Below are 21,550 nucleotides of genomic sequence, written 5' to 3'. Positions count from 1 at the left end.
CCCCACAGCTCACGTAAGTAACCCAACTACTTCCCTTCAGTGGAATCTTAAAAACAAAAATTGGAGGTAAGATTGTAAACTATTCTTCCAAACTTCTCTGCTTCACTGCTTTTTAATGGATGCTTAAAAAAAAAAAAAAAGAATACCTTCTAACTCAAAGTGTCGTCATGAGGGTTCAGTAAGGTGGTCTGTGTGAACTTGGTCTGACACTCTTTGGAGTCTGAGGTCTTCATCAGTTACTGGAGACAGGACTATGTGGGATGTGTTTCATATAATAACAAAGAAATTTTCCTTGACTTTTCAGTCTGAACATCTTCAGTTACTGATGACTTCATGGCTCTTCATCACCTACACCCCCAGGAAATCAGAGAGAGAACCCATGTGCCAGACTCTACACCCCTCTTCCTATGGCATTCACACCAGGAATCAGGAACCCACAGATGCTGCATGCTGCTACTCTCATCCAGAGATATATAATGCTACAGGAAGGAGACTTGTCAGTGGCCCACTGGCTAGTGCTTCATTCAGAAGTGAGAGAAAAGGAGCTGGAAGACACCACATCTGGTTGGGCTCACAGCTCATTGTTATGGTTTTGATGTGGGATGTCCCCCAAGAGCTCATGTATGAGACAATGAAAGAATGTTCAGAGGTGAAATGATTAAATTATGTGAGCTGTGACTTGATCAGTGGGTTGATCCACTTGAATGGATTAAATGGATGTAGCTGTGGGTAGATGGGAAGTGGCTAAAGGAGGTGGGTCACTGCGGGTGTGCCTTTGGGGTTTATATTTTGTCCCTGGAAAGCAGAGCTCTCCGATTCCTGGTGGCCATGTTCTGAGCTGCTTTCCTCCTCCACATCCTTCTGCCATGAAGTTCTGCCTCACTTTGGACTCAGAGCTATGGAGCTGACCAACTGTGGACTAAATCTCTGAAACCCTGAGCCAAAGTAAACTTCCCATTCTAAGTTGTTGTCAGATCTTTTGGTCCTAGTGACTTAAAGCTTACTAAAATACTCACAGATGATTTCTCAGGTCCTTCAGGTCTATAACGGAGGTTTGAAGAGGGCGTGAAAACAGTACTCTGCCTGCTCTTGTGTGGATAATGTGCAGGTGTAATGGTGACCAGCAAGACAGAGAGGATGCCTTAAAGAGACACATGTAGCTCATGGGCATGGAGCAGGCCTGGGCTTAGGTGCTGTGGGAGAAGTGGAGGCTTAGAAATGCAGTGGGTTCATTTTGTCACTGATAACGACACACAAACTTGTGGTCTGTTTATGGCTTTGTTTCCTATTTATTTAAAAACCCAGGGAGACTAGCTATAGTAATGGTTCTGAACATAGCTTCTCACCTCTTACTATGTGACTCTTGGGAAGACCCAGTAGAAAGATGAAGAGAAGGTGAATAACAGGACAGAGAGGAATTAAACCTGAGACTAAGAAAAAGTAACTAGATGCAGTGCCTTAAAACAAGAAGGCTCCACGTCCTCTGTATTATTGGACTGTACCTTGAAAATTCACCCTAACTTGAGGGTCACTTGGAAAAAGATATCTCAATTGCTTATCTAACTACTTTTAAGAACCTTTTGAATTTTAATAAGCTGTTTAAACCAAAAGAAAAACTAAAATTTGTCATGTAATTTTTAAATATTTGATTGAGATTGGTTAAGAGTTCAACAGATGCACAATAGAAAAAAGACCCTAGATACAAGAGAAAGAGACAAATTAAAGGCCACAACACACATATTTTCCTATTTCAGTGCTGGCACACTGGCAAGAGGCTGTCTTGAGTAACTGCATTGTGCCCACCTAAAACTCCCTTCAGTTTCCACTGGGAGCTGTGTCCTCCATTTTCTCACTGAAACTACAAAATGCTCAAGGAGCCTCTCAGGAGAAGAGTGGTATATAAATCACCCAGAATGCCCTGTCAGCAGAATGCTACTCCTTCCCAACAAGGGTTTGCAGAAGCAAGCTCAGAGGATGTAGTAGGGGCAGCAAAGCCTGCCTCACCTGTTCATGCTGGCAGTGAACATTTGCCATATGTTGTATCTGTCACCTGCTTTACCACTGGTTAAAACCTATCTAGCTGTTCAGAGATGTTCTGACCAGCAGGCTAACCCGGAAAGGAAATGAACAACTGAAACCATGGACTTCACTAGCCTGTGCTTTTTTGTGAAAACTCTGGGGGTGTCAGAGCATGTGTGGAGCCAGGTGGGCAAGGGAGGTCAGTGGTGAGGACATGCCTGCTTTGAGCTGGTCACAGAATTTTTTTGCTCATCTGACCAGGTTAGTTCACTGTTGGAAAAATGGCCAGTGATCCCCAAACACTAATCCCTGTTGAGAGGATAGAATGGCTCTTTCCCCTCAGCTGTGGTCTGTCTTGGATCAAGAATACATTCAGAAGAGTTTCTTGGCCCAGGTCAAAACTGTAGGTGACAGACTGGGTGCCTATGTCATTTGGCCCCTTCCTATACAAGGTTCTTCAAAAAGAAAGAGAACGGTGCTAAAAGATCACCAGGAATAACGACTGTCTAGTATCTCAAACAGCTGAGTGCTGGACCCCTTGCCCAGTGTAGGTCCTGGTTTCTCTTTCCTAATCCCTCTCGACAGTAATCATGTGTGTCAGATATATTCTTTCACTGCACGTGGGATCTTCCCAGGCAGCCTGAGAACTAGACAGGAGTCCTTTCCTCCACATCCAAGATTCAAAATGCTCAATGGATTGGCCCAGTGCACAAGTGAGGGGCTCAGATGGAAGCCAGCACTCCCGCTGTGTGCATGAGGCCTGCATGGGAGGCCACACAGCTTCTGCCATTCAGATGTATGACAGCTGTGGTGAAAATGTTCCTAAGCAGCCCAGATAACAAGCATGACTAATCTTACCTCATAGAAAGTTTCATTTGGGGTTAGAATCGCTCAGCATGCGCTTTGCATACACAAGGCTTTGGGTTCAATCCCCAGTTCCAGAAAACAAAACAATAAAAAGGGAGTATGTCAGGTCACATGGCACAGAAGAATCCAAATGGCAGATGGAATTAAAGTTGCTTATCAGCTGATCCTGAGATGGGGATATTATCTGGGATTGCCCATGTGGGTTCATAGGAGCGGAAGAAGGAATTAGAAGAGAAAAATCCACAGAGATGAACGACTGAAAGCCAGGACTTCACTAGCATGAGAAGGACTTGGCCCAACATCACGGGCTCTGAAGATGGAGGAAGGGGCCAGGAGGCAAGTCAAGTCGGTGGCCTGTAGAAGTTGGAGAAGGCAAGAAAATGGGTTGTGTCCAAGCACCTCCACAGAGATGCTGCCTGTGGACACTGGTCACAGCAGCAACTGAAAACTAATATACTTTCCAGTTCATTCCAAGAATAAAGCTACTGTCTTTCAAGTGCTCACCATGTGTTAGCCATTATTCTAAGCACTTTACACATATCATCTCATTTAGTTATCCACAATTATCATGTGAGTTAGAGCAAGTCAAGGAAGGTCACACCACTGGAAGCGGAAGAGCCAGGATTCAAACACAGCCGACTGGCTCCAGAGAGTTGACGCTGTGCTGATATCGAGCTGAACATCCTACTTACCTCTTGGATCAATCTTGTGGTTACTTTAGAGATTGATTTACAGAAGCTGTGAACTTGAAATCACCCAGATCCACCTTTGATTTTTTGGCTCTGTTGCTTCCAATCTGCAAAACCTCTGGCAACCTGCCCAATTTAGCTGAAGCTCAGAATTAATCACATAGTGGGAGTAACATGACCTACCTGAGAATGGACGTGAGAACTGGATGAGGTGGCACTGATGGAGAAACAGTCACTGAGTCTATCCAAAGGGGGAAGGTCTGGTCATTCTGTCCTCCAAAGGAAAGTTGGTTTTCTGCCCCCCTCATTCTGCAACACCTAAGATCCAACACCCCCTCTCCTCTCACCAAGAGGCAAATGCATGGATGATGACAAATTCTGCAGTTTTTATTATTATTCTGGTCAATAGGAAAGCCAGTGGGTGCAGAGTCTTGAAAGTATCCAGAAGAGGGTGACCAGACATGAAAGTCAAGTTGAATGAGAGAGAGTTGATAGAAAGATAAGCTTCAGCTCAGAAAGAAGACCAAGGGAGGAACCAGTCTTAGGTCCTGACATCAAAAAGATTCTTTGTAAATCAAGAGACCAAAATTGGGATCAGTCATGGAAGTTAAAAAGAGGTAGATTTCAGGTCAATATAAAGGAGAATTGTCTGAGAACAGGAGGCTTCTAAAGTGAGCCAAGCTGCTTCAGGGGAGCATTGCTCCTGTTTGTGGGAACAGGAAGGTAGAGGCCCCGGAGAGTCATACATTAAGGGGTTTCTGCAGACCCCAGGCTAAGCTTGGTGGCCTCGGTGGACCCATTGACCTGCTTTTGAAAAGCTCATTGTTTTCACTAGTGCCAACCCATGATGGCCGCTTCTCCTGGCAGGGGAAGCGAGGACTCTAGAAGGCAGAACTCTGAAGGGGCCAGTCTTCACTGCCCACGGCGAAAATGAAAAACGTGAACACCCAGCTCAGTTAGAGGAACAAGGGAGCCACACAAGTACAAGCCCCATCACGCACCTCAATAGCTCCTAATCTCCTGTCCCAGGGACACCCATGCAGCACCTGCCATGCTCAGCACATCTGACTTAAATCTTAAGTGACCAAATCATGGAGAAAAATGACCACGATGAAGAAGGCAGACTCTAAGCTATGGCCCAGGGCTGCTGAGATAATGGCGATTGGCCATTTGATTGGAACTATTGTCTTCTGAGGTCAGGTGCCACACTACTTTTGGGGGCACCATAACCATATGTCAGTTTCATGGTGAAAGTCATTTTTTTTTCCAGATTTAGTCAAGGCACTTACTTCCTGGGGTGCACCAAGTCCCGCAGAGTGGAATCTGGTTGTGGGGCTGAGGAACCTGACTTGATCAAGCCCTCTAGGTGCTTCTTTTACACACTACTATTTGAGAACCACTGGTCTCAGGGATGTCTGGTGCAGTTCTATCAGTTTCCCTTAAGGCAAAGTGAAAAACTGAGCTGGAGACGTGAGAAAGTGAAGGATTACAGGGAGAGGCAAGGTTTGGTTTGTGATGGGAAAGGAGAACAGTTACTAGGAGGCAGGTAAAACACGATATAAGAATAAGGAGTTGTGGTTCTGGTTCTGCATATTAAACAAACCCCAGCAACCCAGAAGCAGAGCTTCCCAGTGAGCAGGAATGTTGCTTGTTTTATTCCCTAGAACCTGCAAGAGTCACTGACACACGGGAGACACTAACGTAAGCATGTGCTGAGTGAACGAGTAGAAGGAGATTCTTCTGCAGGCCGAGGCAGGCGGACAGGCCCCCTCATCTAGCATGTGCAGGGTGAGGCCACTTTGGCCAGGCGAGGGCTCTGGCTTCACCTCATGCGGCAGCCTCACCGGAGGGCTCCTAACCATGTAGCTGAGGCTGGGCTCAGTGCAACACTTATTCTCTCTGCTCCTACACCACAGAGAGTGTGCATGTTGTTAAAAATAGATCTGATGAAGCCAGCGGCTGCCTTGGTGTCATGAGAACAAGGCCAGAGACACCTTCCTTCCTCTGACAAAACTCTTAAGCAGGAGTGACTGGACGTCCACTCTCAGCTTCCAAGCTGCCACTCCTATGCACAGGCAGGAGCAGGGGCAGAGCCAAATCCAAGGTCATTCTCAATGACCCCACATTCCCTGTCACTTGAGCTGCCATCAGGAATGGACAGAATAAACCTACATTTCTGTCTCATCCGTGAGAAAGTCGGGCGAGGACCTGGGTTCCCAATGAGGGGTGAGCCTGACGGTTGCATGTACAGCAACTGGCTATTCCTTCACCCTCTGAAGAATCAGAGCCACCATGAAAGGCAGAAGAATTGGCCATTAGGGGGCCATCGACCTCACGTTTCCCACCTCATCACAGTCTTTTCCTACATGAAGAAATCCCCCTGTCCTTTATCCACGTATTTGCAGGTCAGGCCTACCATAGGTCTATCCTGGAAAGGAACTTGCTTTCTAGGGACCAAATAAGTTAATTTTCTCATCCTAACCTTCCTCCCCACTCTCCCCAGACAGCAAGAGATTTTTCTTTGAAGCTGCACAAAACAACATTAACACAAGACAGCAAGAATGTGCCTTCAGTGCCTTCATTAACCACTTCCCACAGAATAATTAGATAGTGAGAGCATAGTGGCTTTGTGGTTGAGGAAATAAAATAACTGTAAACACAGAGAAAATTGCCTGTATCTACCAAACATACTTAGGACACGGGAGCCTGCGGTTGCTGTTTTGCCTCAGATGAGCTTGGAATCTGTATTCCAGCAGTGCAGGAAGATTGTAAGGAGGTAGAATAATTATGCAATGACACAGGCACCATCATTATTAACTAATCACAACCCTAGGGCATTAACAAAATGCAGAGTGTCTCTTCTCCCATGGGGCCTAATTATTCTACAATAACCACACCTCTCATTTTAGTTTATTCCCTCAAAGACATTTTAGGGGGAGGAAGAAAGGGAGTGGGGACAGAGTAGGAGACCGTGTCAGCAAGTGTTGCTGAAGGTTGTGATCTCACTCTTGGACAGTCTAATAGGATAATATATCTTATCCCATAAATATCTGTACTCTTTTTGTAATACCCACTTCCAATTTACAAGAAAACTGGTAAGGAACTTGCTTGGTGTGACATTGGTCCAGATGGGGCATTAATGGTCTCCAGAAGATTGGTGAGAGGAAAATTTGGGATCTAGAGGACTAGATTTTGACTTGGTATTACTTTTGAGGCTTTGTAGTCCATGGTAGCAAATATCTTAGAAAGTGAGAAACTGATATGGATAATTAATATATATATATATACACACATTTTTTTTTTCTTTTCTTTTTTTTTTTGGTGCTGGGGATTAAATCCAGGGCCTTGTGCATGTGAGGCAAGCACTCTACTAACTGAGCTATATCCCCAGACTGATAATATATTTTTTAATGTCCAAAATAGTTGTACTGTTTTCTTCACTTTAATTTTCACTTCCAAATGCTCGTTGGAACTCTCACTAGTTAATATTTCTGAGAAAAAAAACTACTTCATTAGCTGTCAATAAACCACGGCACCTTCTGTACCTGGCCTTATTGTTGAGTGTCCCAGGCCCGTGAAGACACACTTAAGAATAAAAAAGTGTAATTGGGTGCCATAAGTTTGAGTCAGTTTATGCACACCCGAGTCTAGTAAGAACAAAGCAAAGAAAATTGAACCTGTTTTCACTTCTGATGTCTTGCTTATGATTTAGCAAAGTAAAAGGGTACCCTTCTCTTTAGCTGGCCCAGGTGTTTATTTTTACAGACGTCATGGATACAGATTAAAAAAAAAAAGTTGATCTCCTCACAAGGCTGAGAACACGTAAATAGAAAAATCCAGAAATATAATTCTAGTTTCCTAGGAATCCTTGCTCTGGAATGTTTCATAGGGTAGTGGAAATGACTGTCATCTCATCTACCACTAATGACCTGTGCTCTGGACAAACCATTTACCCCTGTAGGCCTGTTTTTCTGGTCTGGTCCTGGATAGATTATCTTGAAGATCCCTTGTCTCTATAAAATCTGGTGACGTGATCAGGCTCCAGTCTCTGTAGAGAAGGTGTGAGGAAAACAGGCCCATGTCCCTGGTGTCTCCGACTACCTGCCTGAAGCCTGGCCTTCCCCAGGGTGGAGAAGGGGTGCATTACAGATGGAGAGAAGGCTTTCCAGGAGGCAGATTTTCCTCTGCATAGAAGGATTTCAAGGTTAGCCAGGGACAAGAGGTCATCCAGCACAGTCCTGGACTTAGAAGGCTGGGATGCGGGCTCCTGGGCTTCAGCATGCACCTTGCCTGCGCGGTGCCCCTACCAGTGGCCAGCACAGAGCACACATGTTCTGCCTGAAACAAAAACAACTCCCAGGTGCCTCAGCGCCTGACCTTGATGCTAAAACCCTGCCCACCATGGCTGGGTTGTCTCTAGTAAGGAGGGGCGCTGGTCCTCTAAGTCGCATCTGAGGCACCGGAGGGTTCACGGCCACCTTGTGCAGCTGAGCACTAAAGCAGGATGAGGAAGCTGTTTATGTTCTGCTGTGTTAGGAAGAGTGGGAAGCGTGTGTTCTCCAAAGGCAGGAGATTCAGAGAAAAACAGCTCTGAGTTTCACTCCGGTTTAACCTGGTCTGCAGCTCTCCAGAGGAGCAGTGTTTACTATCTCACCAAAATATGAAATCTTTCCCATGATACTTCAATATTGTCTCAGAAAAAAGCATCTGCAACGGGGCAAGATATTTACATTCTCTAGAAAAATAAGACAGCAATTCCTCTGTTGTGTCCTGCAGACGAACTGTTTCTTAAGCCTTGCTTGTTTGAACCCTGTTTCTAGACTGAGGTATTTAGATTCACAACCTCTTTCTAATGCAAGTGTCCTTCTGTTTTTATATTCTGCATCTCCCCAGGCCTGCTGACTTCTTTCTCTCCTCTCAGAAGCTCAGGTGTTCTTCTTTTTTTTTTTTTAAATGATTAATAGAAGATTTATTTAGTCAAGAATACACACAGTCACCGTTGCTAGACTTAGTATGAGATGTTAAATGTTTGGTCCAATTTCCTGGACAAATACTTCTTTCCTCCCCGCTCAGCTCCTGAGAGTGGGTTTGAAACTGGAGTAGACGTTTGCTGATCTTGCCGGTCCCAAGAGTCAAGGTGGGATCTTCAGTGAGTCCATGGTGGCCAGGGTCACTGTACTGAAGCAGATCCTCCCATTCAAGCCAGGGTCTTAGGGCCAACCTCTCCATTTGCCCTGCTGGGTTTTGGAGATAAGTCCTATTTGGCTGGGTGGCAGCAGGGGTAGCAGGGCCGGGTGGGACAGCTTGTACTTTGGAAGCAACATCTGGGCAACCTGCGGCGCAGCTATACTTGGCTGTTCCCTCTGTTGAGGTTACACTCCATTTAGCCAGTATTTCTTTGGGGTTCTTCACATAAGCTCAGCTTGTGTGCTGGTGCAAGGGAGGGATGGAGACAAAGCCAGGCGCTGCTCTTGGGGGTCCTCCCCTGTGAACTGACTGACCCCCAGTGCTCCCCTTCCCTGCCCTGTGCGTGCTCCCCCTCCCCAAAGGGCATGCAAACAGGTTTGCTTCCATCTCTCCAACCTGCCTTCCTGTCTTCAGTTTTCACTTCTTATTAGCCTTTTTTTCTGGCTTCTTCTTCTTCTTTTTTTTTTTTTAAGCCTAGAAATATGTTTATGTTTTCTCCATCTTTAAAAACAAAACCAAGCTGGGGATGTAGCTCAGTGGATAGAGTGCTTGCCTCGCATGCATAAGGCCCTGGGTTCAATCCCCAGCACCACCCCAAAAAAGAAAAAAAAAAAATCTGTGAGCAACAAAACCAAAACTGTCTCCTTCTTAGTGATCCTGCTGTTTCAACACTTCTTAAAAATCACCAAATTTTGTGAAAATGTCATCTGTAATTCCCGCCTCCAGTCCCACACCCCTCTCTCGCTGCCTGCAGAGCTGAGGTGTCTGCTCCACCTCTGCATGGTGGGCCACTCAGCACGAAGCAACCAGCCTCAACACGAACTGCATATGACTCTTCTCTACCCTCGCCTTCTCCGTCCCCTTCCGTGGCTTCGCTGACACTGCTACCCAGAAAGCTCCTTTCCACCTCCTGGTCTGACTGTGTGTCCCACAACTATAGACAGCAGCCAAGGGTGACATACCCAGTCCCTTCTGTGCCTTGTGGATGATTCCAGCACAGTGACCTCAAGTTTACATTAGCCTGCCTTGTCTCTGCAGCTGAGTCTCAATCCACGCTTCCAGCTTGTGTCTCTGGGAAACTTGCAGGTCAGACTTGCGTCTGCTGCTGGGTATATGACAGGGAATGGCCTGTTCACGTGGATGTCAGCTTAGCACATGCCAATCAAATCATCTGATATTACAAATGTTCCCTTCTCCTTACTCCCCTCTCCACTAGTGAAAACACTACTCCACTGGTCACCCAGGCTGAACATGATGGGGTCTTCTTTAACCCCTTCTCTCATGTTTAATCAATACCTAAATCCAGTCACTGACATTCTTGGGGTCAAAAATCCTTAAATGGCTCTTAATACCTACTAAGTACCCCTAGCCTCTTAGCCATGGTTTTGTAGGTCCTCCATGATATTATTTTCAAATATCTCATGCTTGTGAAAACTGAGATGAATTTCCATTTATAGATTAGATTCTTCTGCATGTTGATGTTTGACGTTTTTTCCCCTTCCATTCCATTTCTACCTGTAAAATCCGACCAATTCTTAAAACTTTGGGCTCAACTGTCAACTCATTTATTAAAATTCCTCCCATTTCCTCAGGACAGACGCTCTCCTGTGACTGGTACTGTGCACCTCACCTGTGTGACTACTGCTGTCCAGCTAGATCTTACAGGTTGGTGTACTTTGCTTACTTTTGTGTGTGGCCATTATGTAGCGTTTACAGCAGTTCCTGGGCTAAAACACAAATAAACTAAAAATTTCTATTTGATTGCTTAAAATTCTTCTCAAGTCCTGGTATTATAAACATCTGAGAAGTTGTGACTAGAATCAAGTTTTGTTTTCCCTCCTAATATAAAATACAATTAAGCAATGACTACATGCTGTTCGCCGGTGCCAGCAATGGTAGTTGCCTGCCCAGCCTCTGCAAGTGGTTTTATCAGACAGCAACATGGATAATTTAGGGGGAATAAAAATCTCAATAATTGGTTGCACTGGACAGAAAACATACCCCTGAGCTCATACAAACGTCACAAGGGGATTTGTCATGCATCTGCTACACGACAGAGGCGGCTGTGCAAAGTGATACTTAACAAAATGAATCACTACCACTCCTCAAAGCGGAGTCCAGTGCCACTAGAAGCAAAAGAAAACACATGAAGAACGAGAGTCTGTGTCTGTAAATATCACAAAGCCCACTCAAAACAAAGAGCGATGTGCTAAGTGAGTGACAGCCCCGGGAATGCATGACAGGATCTGTCCACCCGCAGGACAGGAGGCCCTGGTGGGCAGAGCCTGGGCAGAGGTGGAAACTGCCTGCATCAGTCTGAGTGTGGGCTCTGTGGTGAAATATTAGTACCACCGCCCCCTCAGCTGTGCAGCTTTATTAAGCTTTAAATTAGTTCAGGACTATTAAGAGACTCCAGTCTGCTCTAGGTCAGGGGCATCTCATAAACTGGGCTGCACATCCACTGTGCAAAGTCACTGTGATGGCAGGAGCCGAGGACCCTCTGGCAGAGGCGGACACTGTAATGAATTAGAGAATTAGCTGTGCTTCTGACTGTTCTGACCAACAGACTTATCATTCTCTTGATAAGTGAAATTTAAAGGTAATTCCACATCAAAATTCACAGCACTGGTAGGAGGCCTTAAAGCTCCTCTGGTTGGGAAGGAACTGGCATGCTTTCACCTCCTTAGCAGCAGGATGACCAATGGCAAAGAAATAGCCATTTACTAGAAAGACACGCCTTCTCAACTGTTTGTTTAAAAAAGATCTCGCTGGAGTGGCGTTGCGTGCCTGAAATCCCAGTCACTTGGGATGCCCAGGCTGGAGCATCATAAGTTCAAGGTCAACCTCAGCAACTTAGTGAGGCCCTGTCTCAACATTAAACAATAAAAAGGGGTGGGGATGTAGCTCAGTGATAAAGTGCCCCTGGGTTTAATGCCCAATACCAATAAATAAATAAATACATAAATAAATAAAAATAATAAATAAATTAAAAAGATCCTGGAGTTGTAAATGTTTAAAAACTTGGTTTTCATTTAATGCTTCTGTTGAGAAGCCAAAGAGCAGAAAGGCCAATTGCACCTCACTATGGCAAACCCTCTCACTTCCTGGGTCTCTCCCCTGCCAAATCTACTCTAAGGAGAGATGCTGCTCAGAGCTCTTTGTTGCTTTAAATGCATAGAAAAAACATGGAACTTAAAGAAGACAAAGAAAATTCTCTTCCTTACCTCTAATTCACAAAATTTAACAGAGATAGGAGAAAGACTGGTTATGAAAAGGTTTTTTAAGGGTACAGAAATTATAGTTTATACTTAAAGGTTATTCAAATTATTTCGATGATTCTACTGCACAAATAAATATCTCACTTTATTAACTGGTCTGCTTCTGCTCAAGTGAAAACTTAGAAGGGTAGCTAATGAAGGGGAAACCGCCTGCCTTGAGATTGACGTCTTTTCCCTGAAAACAAGCAAGGACAAAAGATGGGCATAAGGAGGCGAAGAGGATGGAGAGACCCAGGGATTCTTCTGAATTGATAAAGTGCCTTACATTTCACATGTACAGTAAAAATAAAAATACCCCAAGAAGCTGAGTGTGGTCTTGCTGTACCAGCTGGTGTGGGTATGCCAAGGCTCGGCAGAGGTAGCGATGTGCAGGCAGGTAAGGGTGCTTGTGAAGGAGGAGCTGTTGTGTCATCTTTCAAAATCCCACGTTAGAGTAGGTGGTTCTTTTGAAAATGAAGTGCCTTTGATACGGGATTCTTTCTTATTCTATATGGTGACATCAGAACATTTTGAAAGCCACTCAGTGTGATTGTTAATAAGAAAAACTGCTTCACATGACTTTGTTCTAATGTAAGTTAGCATTGATTCATTCTTCAGAAACCTGTCAGAACTGAATATTCACATATAAGTTGTGGCTATGTTGGATTCCTCAGGAACTGAATCACGGAGTCAGGAGTGCTGGTGAAAGCCAGCAATCCAAGTGACTTGGGAGGCTGAGACAGGAGGACCAAACGTTTGAGGCCAGCCTGGGCAATTCAGCAAGACCTTATCTCAAAACGAAATGAAAATAATAAAAGGGCTAGGGGTATGGCTCAGTAATATAGTGCTTGTCTAGCTTGTATGAGGACATGGGTTCCATCCCTAGCACCACAAAAACGGAAAAAGAAAAAAAGAACCAAATTATGGGTTGTAAGGTGGGTTTACTGACTCTGTCCACATTACTGTGATGCTCTCAGGCGCCTCCTTAAGATGCACTGTCCTAGACAGAATGAATGGCTCTCCAGACTCCAGTCTTAGACAATTTTCACTTGCTAGTCCACTGAGTTGTTAATAATAATTAATAATACTACGACCCTTGCAGGCTTGTATGTGATGCGTTGCTCCAAACGCCGTGGGGATTACAAATAAACCACGAGCTACTTTAAGAGCTTACTCTCTAGAGGGTGAGAGACGAGACATCTGCCCAGTGGCTACTGTGCAAATCCAATGTGCCGAGTGTTTTGGTGCAGGTGTGGTGTGCAGAGTGTACTGGCAGCGCAGGAGGGTGGGATGAGGTTCCCAGGACACCTGCTCCTGCCGATGCTTCCCTCCCTCCTCTGCCCTCAAAGAGCTCCTAAGGGCACTTTTTACAGTGTGGATCCAAAGTACCAACTTTATGCCTATACAAAACCCTCCCCAAAACAAGCACTGTCTTCAGCTAGTGATGTAGGAGATTTCACAGAAGAAAGGGGAGAGAAGGCATCTAGGTAGAGAAATCCCAAAGATGCAGGTGGGAAGGCTGAGTGTCTGCGGGGTGAGGAGGGACCCCAGGGGGGCTGCTCCAGGCAGCTCTGACTTGGAGGGAGAGAGCAGATGGGGCAGGACCTGCACACCCTGCTCAGGAGTGTCTTTTCCCCTGGCCAGGATCAAGGTGAGTTGAATACAGGGTCTGAACGCGGAGGTTCTGTGTTCCAGCAGTGGGTAACGTGGACAGAGGGCAGGGACTGAGCTGGAGGCTTTCCAGGAACACCAGGGAGCGGAAACATGGCCATCGTCCAAGCCGGTGTCAACTGGGAGGGAAAAGGTGCTCATAGGGAACCGACTACTCTGAAGACCGAGGCCGTGTGTTGCCGAGGCCTGGCTGGCTCTGAACACCCAGCCCCCAAGTCCCACGGGTGACTGAAATCACCCTTGTAATGGGTTGGGGGTGACGGGATGCACCAGTCCGAGGGAGAAATTTAGTCTTGGACTTTCTGAGGTTGAGGTGCCACTGCAGTAGCCTGAGGGAGAAGGCCTTTCTCAACGCCCTTTGTCTGCCTGTCCCTCTCTCCTGGCCAACTGCATGTCACCACCTGGAGTGGGCAGCAGGGGTCCCAACTCATACTGGAAGGTTCAGGAATGGGTTATCAGCCAGTGAGTGACTATCTCCACATAATGCAGGTTCCCAGATGACCTAAAGGCAGGTACACTTAATATGGTGACAGAGCCTCTGCCATTGGAAAGGCATGGGATGCCTCTGACGTGAATTCTTGTTTACTGTTGCTCGTGCAGTGGCTCCAGTGACAGGTGTGCCACAGGGGCAGTATCCATCAGCAGCTGTCACCATGTAAGGAGGGCACCAAAGGTCTGAATGACATTACAGCACCTTCAACCTTCCTTCCCCTGGAACAGTCCAGAAGGAAGCTGCAGCATTTCCCCAAGGAGGCAGGGGACACCTTGAAGATGAGAGAAAGACGGCCAAGAATTTAGAGGAAAGCCTGAAGAGGCCGCGGTGGGAATGGAGCAGTGCTTGCCTGCATTTTAAGATGCCTCGTGCTACTGAAGGAAATTATCCATTTTCCTGAAGTGCACACTTGACTGAGTCTGCACTCACAGAAGCATTTGGAGAATTTTAAAACATCTCTTTCTTTAAAAAAGAAAATAGGAGGAGGTCAGCAAAATAATGTGGCCCATGAATAAAGTAACAGGTTTTAGATAGAAAATGCCAAAGAAGGGGTCACGTGTGGAACAGTGATGTTCTCCTGCAAGCTCTCAAGATGACCAAACCACGTCTGCAGCGTGTGGGGCAGGGAGAGATCCTGCGAGCCTCGCGACTCGCCTTCCTCTACAAACAGACACAGTTCTCAAAAACAGGTTCAAAACGGGGTAAAGAGATGTGACCCCAGAATTAATTAACTAAATGGGAGACTGAAGTAAACAAAGGAAAAATTATCATATCAAAATAAAAGACAAGAAACACGATTAAATTAGGCTTCAAAAGACCCGTGAGAAACTCATAAAAGGCATAATACGCACTTACCTGGTTTTTATTCTTTCATGATTTAATTTCTAATTTTATTCACTACCATCTGATAATTGCATGTAACACTTATTCTAACCATGGGCAATTTAAACTATTTTAATTTTTATTTCAAGGCCATGAGACAAAGGAACCTATTTATTGCCTAAGGGGATTTTTTTTTTTAACAAAAATTAAAGCTTAATCTTTCATGTTTTAAAGCCAAGACTGTTTAAAATCATTTATAATAATGCTGTAGGGAGACTTTTTCTGGGTATGTAAAATTGAAAAGATAAATTTACAATTATTTAAAAAAATTAATAGTTTGGGGGATTAAATTGTCCCTTTCCTTTCTAGATGAATTTGTCTGAAGCTTCAGAGACATTTAAAACCAGGGTAGAACCAAGGCCTGCGTAGGATGAGGCTTCTAGGCATTTCAGCATGATTGGACTTGGTCATGGTACAAGAATGAGCCCAGTTTATTATCATTTAAGGCACTGGCCTTGCAAATGGCTTCCAATCCCCTTTCTTTCGTAGGAGATTGCCCAGATGAAGGGAATTCTGTTGACTACAATTTCTGTGACTCTGAAAAAAATCCCTGATGCACATTAGACAAATTTACTTTCACTTAAACACCAGATTTTTTAAGTTACATTTAGGAAATAATTGAAATGTAGATTTAAATAGTTTTGCTGCTACGCTTTAGGATTCTAATGAAATACTTTGGGCTATTATGCAAAGGATTCCTCAACAGAGAAGAGAAAAATCCCTTTCAGTGACACCTCAGGAAGCAGAATTTGTGAAGGGCAGCATGTCTCTGTGACAGTGCGGGAAGGACGCTTTGCTAGTGCTGATGTGGAAAATCTATCTCCAAATGCCTTTTCTCTTTGTGGTCTCAGGAAAAAAAGCTTGACTTGCCAAATATTTTAAAAATTTCTTCCTGACAAACACTCAGGCCATCTTCTGAGGCTGAGCACCTGCATCTCAAGATGGTTGCAGCAGATTTGCCACCTCACCACACTGATGGGATGGCTGCGGGGCCACCACATGGGCGTTCCTCTCCCTTCTCGCTCTCCCTTCTCCCTCTGCTGGGCACCGGGCTTCCAGGCTACTTTACCTTCAGACCAACCCTCCCAGCCCTGCACTGAGGCTTGCTCAGTTCTCTGCCTGAGGATGCCTGGGGCTTCCTTTACCACATTCAGGTTTCTGCTCAAATGTCACCTTTTGAGAGAGGGATCACTTTCTTCAATCCCTTTGCCCTCTTTGCCTTATTCTGTCTGATCCTCTTAGAAGATCTACTTAGCACATATATCTCACACATTTATCTCCTTATTGTGCAGGTTCCCAAGAGACGAGAAGGACTCACGAGAGAAGGCAGGACATCTGTCCTGCTCACTGAACATCCCTAGCACCAGGCCAGTGCCTAACGCTGTCTAGGCGCCGTGCAGATATGAATTACGTTATTCATATTACTGAGTTAATTGTTTATGCTGATCAACTACATACACTTTTATACTTGGCTTTTTAAAGTTATGTCTTCAAGCTGAAATGCACATATGATACTCGGTGCTCTTTTAATTATTTCATAGTCCTCATATAAGGGGAAAAGTTCTTATTTAGGAAGTTTGAGTTATAAAACAGAGAAACTAGAGGCCAAACTGTGAATCTGTTAACAAAATCTTTATGTTTCTCAAAAAGGATCATGAAAGGATTTCAGTAAGTTTGTGAACTGTATTAAAGATATAACTTAGTTTCTTGAAAAAACTGACTTAAAGTTGATTTTTCAGGAATGCTATTCAAGGCATAAAATGAGGCCTATATATAGTAACCATGGTAAAATGTTTTTGAAACATTTTAGAGAATGAAGTCACCATACCTCTGTGCTATTGCCACGAGATTTTCAGCACATTAAGGATCCACCAGATTTCCCCAAATCTCCCTTAGGATTCTCTCTCCAATCTATACTGAATGTGAAATGTCTTAGACAATGTTTTATAAAGACCAAGGGCTGCTTCTTTCCCAGGCACTGCAGTGCAAAAGGAATGTGCTTCACTGTTCCCTGAAAGACTAAGAAAGCTGATCTGAAGTGAGTTGGGGTTTTCCTTTTGCATTTTTCTGGAAGAAAACCCTCACATGTTACAGTAAAGTTCAGTCAACACTTAGCTAATCGTTTGGGCACAGCTGATAGAGGGTCATGGGACTTTCAAAGTTAGAAGGAGGCCTGGAGATGGTCCAGGCCAACTCCTTCATGTGAGATCATCTATCAAGGTCTAGAAAATTCGGAGAAGAAAAGCCAGTGAAACATTTTTTTTTAAAGGAAACAAATCACGGTATCCAAGCAACCACATTATATCTGCCTTGTGTGAAAAGAAAAATGGCATCTGCTTTTGAATAAAGCAACAAAATTCCTGAGGAAGAAAGACTGAATCACATAGCCCAGAATCTGACCATAAATGAACAACAAAGATGTTCCTTGCTAGATTATGGATTTTAAAATGAAATGTGAAGGATGGCCCTGGTGTAAAATCCAACACCAGAACGATTAGGGATTTTGAGATTTAACAGAGTTCTTAAATCGCTTTTTTAATTTTTCTTTTTAAAAGAGGACTAGACCAAAAAAAGGCCTGAGAAACTGAGGTTCCTCACAGAGGTGATTTCATGAGGACTGAATGGACAGTACAGATCTTTTTTGAAACAAAATGAATGTGTGAGAACTGCTAGCCCAGTGAATTCTCTCACTGAAAACTTCTCTCATTTCATCCTTGGGAAATAAAACACACATTCAAGTTTTGTCTCTTCAAAACACACAACAAACAAACAACCCAGATGCCCAGTGCCAGTCTCCTGGCCCTGTCCCAGTTGTGTCTAGCCTCGCCCTTGGCACCTGGGCACACGCAGACCTGTATGCCCATGTTCCTCCTGTGTCCCTTGCAGGGAAGGACCTTGCACTCACCGGGGCTCGTGAGGGCGCCCAGGGCGCTGCTTGTGGTAGAGAGAGGGTTCGCGTTGGTGCTGGTGGCTGAGGTCTGCGCTGCGGCTGCTGCGGCAGCCAGCGTGGCCAGGTTCTGTAACTGTAAAGCATTCATGCCTGTGGGGGAAACAGACACACCATTAGAATCAGGCCTGACCTCCCCAGCTTCCAAATGAGACCGGGCTTTCAGGGTCATCAGGGCAGACGACAAGAGCACGTGCCTGTGGCACCAAGCTCACTAGAGATGCCTCGGTGTCATGCACGGTCACCCCAGCTGGTGTCTTCTCAGAGGACACTCCGTCAGTTCTTTAGATACCATCCTCTACTGCTAGAGTCATGGTACTAAGAAAGGGCACCTGCGCTCCATCCAGGAAACTTCTCGGCAGAGTTACCTCACTGGGGTGCTGCCTGTCCTAACTCAGGACCTGCGTCCCACTCCCTTCTTTCCCTGCAGCAGAGAGAACTAGAAAAGGCAAGAGAGAGCTGGGTGCTGACTGCCCACAGAAGGGCCTCGCGGACTGGCAACTTTAAGACGTGGTTGTCAAGAAAGTGAGATCTGGGCAGGGAAGCTGAGCAGCACTTTGGGTAAACTCTCATTCCCTAACTCGACAGGTGCATGCATAAGGTATTACAGAGGAAGTCATACTTCATCGGTAAAATGCTCTTACCCTGAACTTGAACCAATATGGGTTCTAATCCTGGCTCTGCCACTTTTCCAGCTTTGTGATTCTGGGCAAATTACTCAATTCCTCCATTTCTTGGTGAGTGAGTGGATATACTAACCATACCTGAACTCAATGGGTTGCTGGGCAGATTAAATAAGATAAGTGCAAATTACTCTGGCACAACTGTAAATACCCAATAAATGTTAGCTGCTGCTATTGTTATTGCCATTGAACTTTTCTCTCCAGATTTTAAATGTGAACTCTAAAAGGAGTCCTTAGTAGAAGTCCGGTATTTGATGATTAATATGGCAGTGCTTTTATACCTTTATTTGTAAAATGTATTTAAAAGGTATTTGTGTTTTAAAATTTTTTAAAAGACTTTTTTAAAACGTGCTATTTTTAACTACAGTGAATTGCTGACTAGTAAGAATTAAGAAAAAACAAGGAAATGAAAAATTTGTAAGCATGAGGGTGGGATCAGCTGAGACCTGGGGACAGTGACCTGAGGCTGGACTTGGGCCAGGTGTCCCTGCCACAGACACTTTCAATGTCTTTTCTCCTCCCCCTTCAACCTCTCGATCCACAGGTTCCCTGAACAGTCAAGCTATTTTCCATGATCAGTTTCATGGTAAGAGAGCATGCAGGCGAGAAGCAGGAAATAATGCTTTTCCCCTTATAGAGAAGAATTCTATACAGAAAGAGACTGGAATTAAGTAATTAGCTTAATTTTACCTTCTTCTCAGGCTTCAAATCCAGATACTTAATAAATGTCTCTTGAGCAAATTTAGTCTGCTTTAGCAACAGTTGTCTGATAACTGCTTCCATATGTGTTGGGGGAAGTTGCTAGGGGTGAGGGAATGTTCTAGCGACACCTGAGCAAGCCCTAGCCACTGGCGTGGTGCCGTCAGAATGAGCATGATTAGGCACTTCTGTACTCCTCTGCCCTAGCCCCTTCCATCAGAGCGTGCGTCTACCCTGAAATTGATCCAGACATCTTTGCCGCAGAATGATACTCTATCTTCTACCAGGAGACATCAGACCTGTTGGCTTGGGATGAAAGCCAAACACCTATTTTTCAAAATCCACTTATTTGGTGGGGATGCGTAGAAGTCAGGACACAAGTATTTGTGGAATCCTGTGAATTTCTGTAAGAAGAGTATAGACTTCCTGCCACCCTGCTCTAGGAAGCACACGCAACCAGGAACAAAGCTCTCTCTTGTGGCCTCTGGTCAAGGGTCAAACTGTGTCGTGTTTATGAGAATGTGGGTGTTAAGAAGCGAGGGTCTTCTTCAGTCTTACTTAGCAAAATGGAAGTGGAGGAAGTATGGCAGCTGCCTGGCTTTGGAGCAGAAGCACCCAGGCCCAACTGAGGGCTCTATCTCCCCAAAGCAACAGGAATGCACCTCAGACCCAGGGTGACAAGGGCTCCCAGGTCATGACGGGGCTCTCAGCGAGGCACATTTGCAGTGACCTGACTAGCCCTCTTGTGACTAATGAGCCCTCTAATGTTTGCATGATGTAAACCAGACGACCAGACTACACCACCACCAGAAGGCTGGGCATAAAAGAGGAGGGTTGGTACTGAAATAAAAACCTATAATATGTATCTGGCAAAATGAATGCAAGGCTGAAGCATGACTCTAGGCTCAGGCCAGAGGGGTCCTCCTCCAGGACATGTGACCCTCCTGAGTTGGACACCACAGTACTGGAGCTAGAGGAGTTGTGTGGACAGCCTGGCTAAGCCCACTCATCGCGGTGAGAGACCTCAGGTGCTTGGCCAAGCACCACCCCAGTGCGCCTGGGGTAGTGCTTCCTGCCACGCGGCCCAGCTGCCCCTGAAGATGGCTCAGTTGCCAGTGTGTCATCTGCAAACACTCTTCTCCAGGGGTCACTCCTCTCACATCCTACTCTGACACGATTCATATGTATTTCTTACCTTCACAACCAAATACCCAGTTCTTTGAGGACAAAGATCTTATCTTATTCATTTTTTTTTTTTTTTTTGGAGGGGGGGTACTAGGGATTGAACTCAGGGGCGCTCAGCCCCTGAGCCACATTTCCAGCCCTATTTTTTATTTTATTTAGAGACAGGGTCTCACTGAGTTGCTTAGCACCTTGCTTTTGCTGAGGCTGGCTCTGAGCCTGAGATCCTCCTGCCTCGGCCTCCAGAGCAGCTGGAGCGTGGGGCCTGCTTCCAGCTGCCTTATTCGTGTTTGAGTTCGCCTCAGTGCACGTGTGCTCGTGTGCACACACAGGCTGCTGAATACGTGGCAGCTGACGGGGGAATCTACGTAAGAGGGGCGAACAGGGCCACAGTGCAGAGCTCCAGTAAATGACTATACAAAGTGTTGTCAGTAGAGCAATAAAAGTTTTTAGTTTTGTGTGTATTAGTTCTTTAGTATTTACAAAAGCATCAAATATTGACTCATCCCTCCATCATTAACTACATTACCTTAAACATACTTATTGGAACCATGCTTATTCCTCATCTCACCCACTGGCATTCACCGGGAGTGCTGAAGCCTTAGGAATCCCACCGCCCTGACCCGAGGAATCCAGGGCTGAGGGTGTGTGTCCCCCTGCTCATCCCGTCACACACAACACCCAAGAGCGTCTCTGGTATCCTCTTCAACCTTTTCTTGTCACTACCTAGAAAGGCCAGATGGAGTGACTGAGCCTCTGGCGTGCCATTCTGAGGGGTGAAAGGGAAAGACATGGGTCACAGAAGCTGAGGCAAGAGTGGAAAGCAGAGGCCACTGTGATCCCCAGCGTCTGAGGGATTTTGGGGAAAAGGAAGAGGGGAAGTGTTAGAAAGAACTAGTAAGGCCGGAGGACTTCTGTCTGTCCACCGTTCACCCATGAGTCCATCCAACCATTTACTAAGTGGCCACCATGGA

General features: G+C 45.3%; 1 protein-coding gene across 12 annotated transcripts in view; it reads right to left on the bottom strand.

Annotated features, from left to right (window-relative positions):
* Nucleotides 1–21,550, bottom strand: part of Celf2 (CUGBP Elav-like family member 2) — a 507,177-nt gene that overhangs the window by 31,069 nt on the left and 454,558 nt on the right. For all 12 annotated transcript variants that reach the window (XM_047520132.1, XM_047520129.1, XM_047520126.1 and 9 more), the window contains one exon: nt 17,971–18,105. In XM_047520132.1, the coding sequence (XP_047376088.1) occupies nt 17,971–18,105 (135 nt within the window). The remainder of the gene's footprint in view (nt 1–17,970; nt 18,106–21,550) is intronic.

The sequence above is a fragment of the Sciurus carolinensis genome, chromosome 12, assembly GCF_902686445.1.
Source record: "Sciurus carolinensis chromosome 12, mSciCar1.2, whole genome shotgun sequence".
Taxonomy (NCBI): domain Eukaryota; kingdom Metazoa; phylum Chordata; class Mammalia; order Rodentia; family Sciuridae; genus Sciurus; species Sciurus carolinensis.
Note: the sequence above shows the minus strand (reverse complement) of the source record. Positions and strands in the feature narration are given on the sequence as shown.